The sequence below is a fragment of the Entelurus aequoreus genome, linkage group LG07 (assembly GCF_033978785.1).
Source record: "Entelurus aequoreus isolate RoL-2023_Sb linkage group LG07, RoL_Eaeq_v1.1, whole genome shotgun sequence".
NCBI lineage: Eukaryota > Metazoa > Chordata > Actinopteri > Syngnathiformes > Syngnathidae > Entelurus > Entelurus aequoreus.
Window position 1 is genome coordinate 3,536,854 of NC_084737.1, and position 12,587 is coordinate 3,549,440.

At 38.9% G+C, this 12,587-nt stretch overlaps 1 protein-coding gene across 1 annotated transcript in view; it reads left to right on the forward strand.

Annotated features, from left to right (window-relative positions):
* LOC133653278 (ATP-binding cassette sub-family C member 4-like) overlaps positions 1-10,329 on the forward strand; it is a 113,343-nt gene extending 103,014 nt beyond the window's left edge. The window contains exons 27-31 of the mRNA XM_062052383.1: positions 3,493-3,582; positions 3,661-3,833; positions 8,823-8,928; positions 8,998-9,132; positions 10,137-10,329. Coding sequence (XP_061908367.1) covers positions 3,493-3,582; positions 3,661-3,833; positions 8,823-8,928; positions 8,998-9,132; positions 10,137-10,226 — 594 coding nt within the window. The 3' untranslated portion in view covers positions 10,227-10,329. The remainder of the gene's footprint in view (positions 1-3,492; positions 3,583-3,660; positions 3,834-8,822; positions 8,929-8,997; positions 9,133-10,136) is intronic.
* Positions 10,330-12,587: the final 2,258 nt, after the last annotated feature.

Genomic DNA, 12,587 nt, shown 5'->3' on the forward strand with positions numbered 1-12,587 from the left:
TGTTAGATCCACTATGGACTGGACTCTCACACTATTATGTTAGATCCACTATGGACTGGACTCTCTCACTATTATGTTAGATCCACTATGGACTGGACTCTCACTATTATGTTAGATCCACTATGGACTGGACTCTCATACTATTATGTTAGATCCACTATGGACTGGACTCTCACTATTATGTTAGATCCACTATGGACTGGACTCTCACTATTATGTTAGATCCACTATGGACTGGACTCTCACTATTATGTTAGATCCACTATGGACTGGACTCTCACTATTATGTTAGATCCACTATGGACTGGACTCTCACTATTATGTTAGATCCACTATGGACTGGACTCTCATACTATTATGTTAGATCCACTATGGACTGGACTCTCACACTACTATGTTAGATCCACTATGGACTGGACTCTCACACTATTATGTTAGATCCACTATGGACTGGACTTTCACTATTATGTTAGATCCACTATGGACTGGACTCTCACTATTATGTTAGATCCACTATGGACTGGACTCTCATACTATTATGTTAGATCCACTATGGACTGGACTCTCACTATTATGTTAGATCCACTATGGACTCGACTCTCACTATTATGTTAGATCCACTATGGACTGGACTCTCACTATTATGTTAGATCCACTATGGACTGGACTCTCATACTATTATGTTAGATCCACTATGGACTGGACTCTCACTATTATGTTAGATCCACTATGGACTGGACTCTCACTATTATGTTAGATCCACTATGGACTGGACTCTCATACTATTATGTTAGATCCACTATGGACTGGACTCTCACTATTATGTTAGATCCACTATGGACTGGACTCTCACTATTATGTTAGATCCACTATGGACTGGACTCTCACTATTATGTTAGATCCACTATGGACTGGACTCTCATACTATTATGTTAGATCCACTATGGACTGGACTCTCACACTACTATGTTAGATCCACTATGGACTGGACTCTCACACTATTATGTTAGATCCACTATGGACTGGACTTTCACTATTATGTTAGATCCACTATGGACTGGACTCTCACTATTATGTTAGATCCACTATGGACTGGACTCTCATACTATTATGTTAGATCCACTATGGACTGGACTCTCACTATTATGTTAGATCCACTATGGACTGGACTCTCACTATTATGTTAGATACACTATGGACTGGACTCTCACTATTATGTTAGATCCACTATGGACTGGACTCTCATACTATTATGTTAGATCCACTATGGACTGGACTCTCACTATTATGTTAGATCCACTATGGACTGGACTCTCACTATTATGTTAGATACACTATGGACTGGACTCTCACTATTATGTTAGATCCACTATGGACTCGACTCTCACTATTATGTTGGATCCACTATGGACTGGACTCTCACTATTATGTTAGATCCACTATGGACTGGACTCTCATACTATTATGTTAGATCCACTATGGACTGGACTCTCACTATTATGTTAGATCCACTATGGACTGGACTTTCACTATTATGTTAGATCCACTATGGACTGGACTCTCACTATTATGTTAGATCCACTATGGACTGGACTCTCATACTATTATGTTAGATCCACTATGGACTGGACTCTCACTATTACCGTATTTCCTTGAATAGCCGCAGGGGCGCTAATTAATTTAAAACCTCTTCTCACTCCTGCGGTTACCAAAACCATGCGGAATGAGCAAGCATGCTCTAATTATTTTAAAACCTCTTCTCACTCCGGCGCATACCTTATCATTAAAAACACATTTAATAAAAAAAACGTTATTATGATCTTACCTTTACTTGTAGATGGGTCCATGTGCAGCTGCTTCTGATCAAAGGCAGTCTTTCTCATCTTTCTTCAATTTTAAAAGTCTCTGGAGATATTCCTTTAATTATTACCTCCTGCTTCGATTGAAAGTCCAGTTTAGAAAACGGTTTTATTTTAGATATGTAATCCTCCATGGTAAAAGTGCAAGCAAACAATTGCTGCATGCTTGCTGCTTGTTGTCTTCTTCTGCAGTACTGGTAGTCGCAAGAAGGATCACTAGCGCCCTCTACCTCCTGGAGGCGGGAGTCATTTAATGACTCATATTTGACCCGGCGGAAGTGCCAAGCATGCGCTAATTATTTTGCGAAACGAGTTTGACCCGGCTGTAATTCTAGGCAGGCGAATACTATATTCCCGGCGCCAATTCAAGGAAATACGGTATGTTAGATCCACTATGGACTGGACTCTCACTATTATGTTAGATCCACTATGGACTGGACTCTCACTATTATGTTAGATCCACTATGGACTGGACTCTCACTATTATGTTAGATCCACTATGGACTGGACTCTCACTATTATGTTAGATCCACTATGGACTGGATTCTCATACTATTATGTTAGATCCACTATGGACTGGACTCTCACACTACTATGTTAGATCCACTATGGACTGGACTCTCACACTATTATGTTAGATCCACTATGGACTGGACTTTCACTATTATGTTAGATCCACTATGGACTGGACTCTCATACTATTATGTTAGATCCACTATGGACTGGACTCTCACTATTATGTTAGATCCACTATGGACTGGACTCTCACTATTATGTTAGATCCACTATGGACTGGACTCTCACTATTATGTTAGATCCACTATGGACTGGACTCTCACTATGGTGGATTTTTCTCTTTATTTGGTATTTTCCTGTAGCAGTTTCATGTCTTCCTTTGAGCGATATTTCCCGCATCTACTTCGTTTTAGCAATCAAGAATATTTCAGTTGTTTTTTATCCTTCTTTGTGGGGACATTGTTGATTGTCATGTCATGTTCGGATGTATTTTGTGGACGCCGTCTTTGCTCCACAGTAAGTCTTTGCTGTCGTCCAGCATTCTGTTTTTGTTGACTTTGTAGCCAGTTCAGTTTTAGTTTCGTTCTGCATAGCCTTCCCTAAGCTTCAATGCCTTTTCTTAGGTAAAAAGGTATGTAATGCTTAAACCAAAAAGGAACAAAAGGGAAAGGGAAAGGCAATGTTGATGCAAAACTAAAGAAAAACTGAACTGGCTACAAAGTATAAGAAACAGAATGCTGGACGACAGCAAAAACTGACATCCGTACATGACATGACAATCAACAATGTCCACACAAAGAAGGATAGCAACAACTTAAATAGCGTTGCTTGCTAACACAAAGTAGATGCGGGGAATCGCGCTCAAGGGAAGACATGAAACTGCTACAGGAAAACACCAACAAAACAGGAAAGGCCACCAAAATAAAAGCGCAAGACAAGAACTAAAGCACTACACACAGGAAAATGCCAACAAACATTTTTTAACGTTTTCTCCGGATTTTTCAATGAAAAAAATGTGCCTTGCCTGAAAAAAGGTTGAAAAACACTGCCTTAGTCCATTGAGCAACCTCAGAGTATCCTTTGTGTCTGCTGACTTGGTTGTTCTTGGATTCTGCAGGACCCAGTTCTCTTTACAGGGACCATGAGGAAGAACCTGGACCCCTTCGACCAGCATACAGATGAGGAACTGTGGAGCTCTCTCGAAGAGGTTTTTGTGTAGAAGTCTGCTCAGTCCGGGCTCGGGACACGTTAGGAACGTGACTTTTCCCCCCGTGTGGACCTGCAGGTCCAGCTGAAGGGCGTGTTGGAGGAGCTTCCTGGGAAACTGGAAACGGTTCTGGCCGAGTCGGGCTCCAACTTCAGCGTGGGCCAAAGACAGCTGGTGTGTCTGGCCAGAGCCATCCTGAGGAAGAACCGCATCCTCATCATCGACGAGGCCACTGCCAACGTGGACCACAGGTGCTGGACACGCCTTGGTTCAGGCGAGCCGAGCCAAAAGAGTCGGCTCGTTCAACGCCAAAGTGGCTCCTCAAATTTTTTTGTTACTTTAATTAATTTCGCAGTCATAGAGATATTTTGTAGTGTTAGTCTGTGATATGTTTAGCAGTCATAGAGATGTTTTGTAGTGTTAGTCTGTGATATGTTTAGCAGTCAGAGATGTTTTGTAGTGTTAGTCTGTGATATGTTTAGCAGTCATAGAGATGTTTTGTAGTGTTAGTCTGTGATATGTTTAGCAGTCATAGAGATGTTTTGTAGTGTTAGTCTGTGATATGTTTAGCAGTCAGAGATGTTTTGTAGTGTTAGTCTGTGATATGTTTAGCAGTCATAGAGATATTTTGTAGTGTTAGTCTGTGATATGTTTAGTAGTCAGAGATGTTTTGTAGTGTTAGTCTGTGATATGTTTAGCAGTCAGAGATGTTTTGTAGTGTTAGTCTGTGATATGTTTAGCAGTCATAGAGATGTTTTGTAGTGTTAGTCTGTGATATGTTTAGTAGTCAGAGATGTTTTGTAGTGTTAGTCTGTGATATGTTTAGCAGTCATAGAGATGTTTTGTAGTGTTAGTATGTGATATGTTTAGCAGTCAGAGATGTTTTGTAGTGTTAGTCTGTGATATGTTTAGCAGTCATAGAGATGTTTTGTAGTGTTAGTCTGTGATATGTTTAGCAGTCAGAGATGTTTTGTAGTGTTAGTCTGTGATGTGTTTAGTAGTCATAGAGATGTTTTGTAGTGTTAGTCTGTGATATGTTTAGCAGTCATAGAGATGTTTTGTAGTGTTAGTCTGTGATATGTTTAGCAGTCATAGAGATGTTTTGTAGTGTTAGTCTGTGATATGTTTAGCAGTCATAGAGATGTTTTGTAGTGTTAGTCTGTGATATGTTTAGCAGTCAGAGATGTTTTGTAGTGTTAGTCTGTGATATGTTTAGCAGTCATAGAGATGTTTTGTAGGGTTAGTCTGTGATATGTTTAGCAGTCATAGAGATGTTTTGTAGTGTTAGTCTGTGATATGTTTAGCAGTCATAGAGATGTTTTGTAGTGTTAGTCTGTGATATGTTTAGCAGTCATAGAGATGTTTTGTAGTGTTAGTCTGTGATATGTTTAGCAGTCAGAGATGTTTTGTAGTGTTAGTCTGTGATATGTTTAGCAGTCAGAGAGATGTTTTGTAGTGTTAGTCTGTGATATGTTTAGCAGTCAGAGATGTTTTGTAGTGTTAGTCTGTGATATGTTTAGCAGTCATAGAGATGTTTTGTAGTGTTAGTCTGTGATATGTTTAGCAGTCAGAGATGTTTTGTAGTGTTAGTCTGTGATATGTTTAGCAGTCATAGAGATGTTTTGTAGTGTTAGTCTGTGATATGTTTAGCAGTCAGAGATGTTTTGTAGTGTTAGTCTGTGATATGTTTAGCAGTCATAGAGATGTTTTGTAGTGTTAGTCTGTGATATGTTTAGCAGTCATAGAGATGTTTTGTAGTGTTAGTCTGTGATATGTTTAGCAGTCAGAGATGTTTTGTAGTGTTAGTCTGTGATATGTTTAGCAGTCATAGAGATGTTTTGTAGGGTTAGTCTGTGATATGTTTAGCAGTCATAGAGATGTTTTGTAGTGTTAGTCTGTGATATGTTTAGCAGTCATAGAGATGTTTTGTAGTGTTAGTCTGTGATATGTTTAGCAGTCATAGAGATGTTTTGTAGTGTTAGTCTGTGATATGTTTAGCAGTCAGAGATGTTTTGTAGTGTTAGTCTGTGATATGTTTAGCAGTCAGAGAGATGTTTTGTAGTGTTAGTCTGTGATATGTTTAGCAGTCAGAGATGTTTTGTAGTGTTAGTCTGTGATATGTTTAGCAGTCATAGAGATGTTTTGTAGTGTTAGTCTGTGATATGTTTAGCAGTCAGAGATGTTTTGTAGTGTTAGTCTGTGATATGTTTAGCAGTCATAGAGATGTTTTGTAGTGTTAGTCTGTGATATGTTTAGCAGTCAGAGATGTTTTGTAGTGTTAGTCTGTGATATGTTTAGCAGTCATAGAGATGTTTTGTAGTGTTAGTCTGTGATATGTTTAGCAGTCATAGAGATGTTTTGTAGTGTTAGTCTGTGATATGTTTAGCAGTCATAGAGATGTTTTGTAGTGTTAGTCTGTGATATGTTTAGCAGTCATAGAGATGTTTTGTAGTGTTAGTCTGTGATATGTTTAGCAGTCATAGAGATGTTTTGTAGTGTTAAGTCTGTGATGTTTAGTAGTCAGAGATGTTTTGTAGTGTTAGTCTGTGATATGTTTAGCAGTCATAGAGATGTTTTGTAGTGTTAGTCTGTGATATGTTTAGCAGTCATAGAGATGTTTTGTAGTGTTAGTATGTGATATGTTTAGCAGTCAGAGATGTTTTGTAGTGTTAGTCTGTGATATGTTTAGCAGTCATAGAGATGTTTTGTAGTGTTAGTCTGTGATATGTTTAGCAGTCATAGAGATGTTTTGTAGTGTTAGTCTGTGATATGTTTAGCAGTCATAGAGATGTTTTGTAGTGTTAGTCTGTGATATGTTTAGCAGTCATAGAGATGTTTTGTAGTGTTAGTCTGTGATATGTTTAGCAGTCAGAGATGTTTTGTAGTGTTAGTCTGTGATATGTTTAGCAGTCATAGAGATGTTTTGTAGTGTTAGTCTGTGATATGTTTAACAGTCAGAGATGTTTTGTAGTGTTAGTCTGTGATATGTTTAGCAGTCATAGAGATGTTTTGTAGTGTTAGTCTGTGCTATGTTTAGCAGTCAGAGATGTTTTGTAGTGTTAGTCTGTGATATGTTTAGCAGTCATAGAGATGTTTTGTAGTGTTAGTCTGTGATATGTTTAGCAGTCATAGAGATGTTTTGTAGTGTTAGTCTGTGATATGTTTAGCAGTCATAGAGATGTTTTGTAGTGTTAGTCTGTGATATGTTTAGCAGTCATAGAGATGTTTTGTAGTGTTAGTCTGTGATATGTTTAGCAGTCATAGAGATGTTTTGTAGTGTTAGTCTGTGATATGTTTAGCAGTCATAGAGATGTTTTGTAGTGTTAAGTCTGTGATATGTTTAGTAGTCAGAGATGTTTTGTAGTGTTAGTCTGTGATATGTTTAGCAGTCATAGAGATGTTTTGTAGTGTTAGTATGTGATATGTTTAGCAGTCAGAGATGTTTTGTAGTGTTAGTCTGTGATATGTTTAGCAGTCATAGAGATGTTTTGTAGTGTTAGTCTGTGATATGTTTAGCAGTCATAGAGATGTTTTGTAGTGTTAGTCTGTGATATGTTTAGCAGTCATAGAGATGTTTTGTAGTGTTAGTCTGTGATATGTTTAGCAGTCATAGAGATGTTTTGTAGTGTTAGTCTGTGATATGTTTAGCAGTCAGAGATGTTTTGTAGTGTTAGTCTGTGATATGTTTAGCAGTCATAGAGATGTTTTGTAGTGTTAGTCTGTGATATGTTTAACAGTCAGAGATGTTTTGTAGTGTTAGTCTGTGATATGTTTAGCAGTCATAGAGATGTTTTGTAGTGTTAGTCTGTGCTATGTTTAGCAGTCAGAGATGTTTTGTAGTGTTAGTCTGTGATATGTTTAGCAGTCATAGAGATGTTTTGTAGTGTTAGTCTGTGATATGTTTAGCAGTCATAGAGATGTTTTGTAGTGTTAGTCTGTGATATGTTTAGCAGTCATAGAGATGTTTTGTAGTGTTAGTCTGTGATGTGTTTAGCAGTCATAGAGATGTTTTGTAGTGTTAGTCTGTGATATGTTTAGCAGTCATAGAGATGTTTTGTAGTGTTAGTCTGTGATATGTTTAGCAGTCATAGAGATGTTTTGTAGTGTTAGTCTGTGATATGTTTAGCAGTCATAGAGATGTTTTGTAGTGTTAGTCTGTGATATGTTTAGCAGTCATAGAGATGTTTTGTAGTGTTAGTCTGTGATATGTTTAGCAGTCAGAGATGTTTTGTAGTGTTAGTCTGTGATATGTTTAGCAGTCATAGAGATGTTTTGTAGTGTTAGTCTGTGATATGTTTAACAGTCAGAGATGTTTTGTAGTGTTAGTCTGTGATATGTTTAGCAGTCATAGAGATGTTTTGTAGTGTTAGTCTGTGCTATGTTTAGCAGTCAGAGATGTTTTGTAGTGTTAGTCTGTGATATGTTTAGCAGTCATAGAGATGTTTTGTAGTGTTAGTCTGTGATATGTTTAGCAGTCATAGAGATGTTTTGTAGTGTTAGTCTGTGATATGTTTAGCAGTCATAGAGATGTTTTGTAGTGTTAGTCTGTGATGTGTTTAGCAGTCATAGAGATGTTTTGTAGTGTTAGTCTGTGATATGTTTAGCAGTCATAGAGATGTTTTGTAGTGTTAGTCTGTGATATGTTTAGCAGTCATAGAGATGTTTTGTAGTGTTAGTCTGTGATATGTTTAGCAGTCATAGAGATGTTTTGTAGTGTTAGTCTGTGATATGTTTAGCAGTCATAGAGATGTTTTGTAGTGTTAGTCTGTGATATGTTTAGCAGTCATAGAGATGTTTTGTAGTGTTAGTCTGTGATGTGTTTAGCAGTCAGAGATGTTTTGTAGTGTTAGTCTGTGATATGTTTAGCATATGACATTTGAAGCTTCAAACATTGTCATACAGCAATATGAAGCCACGCCCCCCGTAGGGTACACTTATTAATGATGAAAAATTATACCTGTCTGCGATTAATCGTGATTCATTTTGAGTTAACTATAAACGACGCGATTAATCGCAATTAAATATTGGAATCGTTTGACAGCCCGAGAAAGAAGATAAAATCAACTAAACGTCACTCAACAAAATATAACTTATTAATGTGTGCGAAACAACTACAGTTGGTCGCTACATCTGTAAGTGCAAGTTAAAACTCTACTATGCCAAGCCAAAGACATTTATCAACAACACCCAGAAACGTGTTGAATAAATACTCGGCTTGAGTACGCTGCGTGTGTTTGCAGGACTGACGAGCTGATCCAGAGCACCATCCGAGAGAAGTTCAAGGACTGCACCGTGCTCACCATCGCCCACCGCCTCAACACCATCATTGACAGCGACCGCATACTGGTGCCACACCCACTCCCCCACTGCACGCCCGCGTCACGCACCACTCACTAATCCACTTGCTGGCTCCAGGTTTTAGACGCTGGGAGGATCGACGCCTACGACGAACCACACACGCTCCTCCAGGACCCCACCTCCATCTTCTACAAGATGGTGCAGCAGACCGGCAAGCAGGAGGCGGTGGCCCTGCTGAACACCGCGAGCAAGGCAAGTGTGTGTAGGAATGTTCTTAGGAACGTTCTTAGGAAAGTGTGTGTAGGAACGTTCTTAGGAAAGTGTGTGTAGGAACGTTCACCTTCTTAGGAAAGTGTGTGTAGGAACGTTCACCTTCTTAGGAAAGTGTGTGTAGGAACGTTCACCTTCTTAGGAAAGTGTGTGTAGGAACGTTTTTAGGAAAGTGTGTGTAGGAACGTTCACCTTCTTAGGAAAGTGTGTGTAGGAACGTTCTTCTTAGGAAAGTATGTGTAGGAACGTTCACCTTCTTAGGAAAGTGTGTGTAGGAACATTCACCTTCTTAGGAAAGTGTGTGTAGGAACATTCTTAGGAAAGTGTGTGTAGGAACGTTCTTCTTAGGAAAGTGTGTGTAGGAATGTTCACCTTCTTAGGAAAGTGTGTGTAGGAACATTCACCTTCTTAGGAAAGTGTGTGTAGGAACATTCTTAGGAAAGTGTGTGTAGGAACGTTCTTCTTAGGAAAGTGTGTGTAGGAATGTTCACCTTCTTAGGAAAGTGTGTGTAGGAACGTTCTTAGGAAAGTGTGTGTCGGAACGTTCACCTTCTTAGGAAAGTGTGTGTAGGAACGTTCTTAGGAAAGTGTGTGTAGGAACGTTCACCTTCTTAGGAAAGTGTGTGTAAGAATGTTCTTCTTAGGAAAGTGTGCGTAGGAACATTCTTAGGAAAGTGTGTGTAAGAACGTTCTTCTTAGGAAAGTGTGTGTAGGAACGTTCTTCTTAGGAAAGTGTGTGTCGGAACGTTCACCTTCTTAGGAAAGTGTGTGTAGGAACGTTCACCTTTTTAGGAAAGTGTGTGTAGGAATGTTCTTCTTAGGATAGTGTGTGTAGGAACGTTCTTCGGAAAGTGTGTGTAGGAACGTTCTTAGAAAGTGTGTGTAGGAACGTTCTTCTTAGGAAAGTATTTGTAGGAATGTTCACCTTCTTAGGAAAGTGTGTGTTGTTGTGCGCAAAAAGCCAACGCAGGCTGCTGGTGTTTCAGGCTTACCACAGCAGAAGTCGAGCAGGCGTGGCTAACGGACAAGTGCAAGGGCCAGACGGGACTTTGGTCATCTCTGAGACGGCTCTATGAGCTGCACTGCTGCTGTGTACAAACATGCAGGATTCATTTTGCATACTTGACCACTTTTACTTTGCACACAATAAAATGCTGCCTTGTTTTCAATCCACTCTCACCTCGACTCATCTGTGACCTCCGCAACACAACACCACACATTCTTGTGTGATGAAAGAGTCCAGGAGGAAACGCTGACTGACGCTCACAATGTGACTTTTATGCCAAACTTGATCTCAGTCGCTGCTTAAACAGAGAAACTTTTACGTTGTACCGTAATTTCCGCACTATAAGGCGCACCTAAAAACGTCCAATTTCCTCAAAAGCTGACAGTGCACCTTATAATCTGGTGCGCCTTATATATGGACCAATATTGAGGCACAACAGGTCTCGCAACTACGGGATGCATAACGTAGCCCCAGCCTCTACTGTGGCGTCTCTTCTAATAATAATAATAATACCTGGGATTTATATAGCGCTTTTCTAAATACCCAAAGTCGCTTTACATGTGTGTGGGGGGGGGGGGATTAAAACAACTTTATTAGGAAAAGAAAATAAGAAGAAAAAAAAAATAACATAACTTTTTAACATAACTAACATAACTGTCTTCTATGCGCCTTATAATGCGGTGCGCCTTATATATGAACAAAGTTTTAAAATGGGCCATTCATTGAAGGTGCGCCTTATAATCCAGTGCGGAAAATACGGTAACACTTTTATTCAATTATCATAGCAAATATTTTTGTAACACACAAACTAAAGCACTCATGTAACAAAATGAAAGAGTTACTGACATCTGGTGGACGTTTTCCAAACTGCACCTCGATAACTAAACTTTTCCACACTGAAAATCAAAACATGTGGGGGCCACTTTAATATTTTTCAAAACACAATACTAAATGTATGTATGTATATACCAGGGGTCGGCAACCCAAAATGTTGAAAGAGCCATATTGGACCAAAAATACAAAAAAAAATCTGTCTGGAGCCGCAAAAAAAGAAAAGCCATATTACATACAGATAGTGTGTCATGAGATATAAATGTAATTAAGAGGACTTAAAGGAAACTAAATGAGCTCAAATGTAGCTACCAATGAGGCATAATGATGCAATATGTACATATAGATAGCCTAAATAGCATGTTAGCATCGATTAGCTTGCAGTCATGCAGTGACCAAATATGTCTGATTAGCACTCCACACAAGTCAATAACATCAACAAAACTCACCTTTGTGCATCCATGCACAACGTTTAAAGTTTGGTGGACAAAATGAGATAGAAAAAGAAGTGGCATAAAACACGTCCTAGAAAGTCGGAGAAAGTTATACTTGTAAACAAACTACGGTGAGTTCAAGGACCGCCAAAATGAGTAGGACAAAACGGCGCTCGCCAAATACTCGAATCAGTGAAGCATGTTAAACAGTGTGCTTTATAACAATTAGGGAGGTTTGTGTCATGTTTGTCCTCCTACAGAAACCATACTAAAACAAAAACTTTTTTTTTTCCTCATCTTTTTCCATTTTTCATACATTTTTTAAAAAGCTCCAGAGAGCCACTAGGGCGGCGCTAAAGAGCCGCATGCGGCTCTAAAGCCGCGGGTTGCCGACCCCTGGTATATACATATATATATATATATATATATGTGTACATTTTATAAATGTGTATATATATATATATACAGTCACGATCAAAAGTGTACATCCACTTGTAAAGAACATCATGTCATGGCTGTCTTGAGTCTCCAATTATTTCTACAACTCGTATTTGTTTGTGATGTAGTGATTGAAGCACATACTTTTTTAAATGTGATCTCCATTCTGTACACTGCTGCTGGAATATTAATTTTCCTGAGGGAACTCCTGAAGGAATCAATAAAGTACTATCTATCTACTTGTTGCTCACAAAAAACATTCATGAAGTTTGCTTCTTTTATGAATTTATTATGGCTCTACTGAAAATGGATCAAAAGTATACATACAGCAATGTTAATATTTGCTTCCATGTCCCTTGGCAAGTTGACCTGCAATAAGGCGCTTTTGGTAGCCATCCACAAGCTTCTGCTTGACCACTTGACCACAAAATTGGTGCAGTTCAGCTAAATGTGTTGCTTTTCTGACATGGACTTGTTTCTTCAGCATTGTCCACACCTTTAAGTCAGGACTTTGGGAAGGCCATTCTAAAAATTTGGAGCTAATCCTCCTTTTTCATTGTCCCATTTAAAGCAGCAGTTCCATTGGCAGCAAAACAGGCCTACCACCATGCTTGACGGTAGGCATGGTGTTCCTGGGATTAAAAGCCTTACCTTTTCTCCTCCAAACATATTGCTGGGTATTGTGGCCAAACAGCTCCATTTGTGTTTCATCTGACCACAGAACTTTC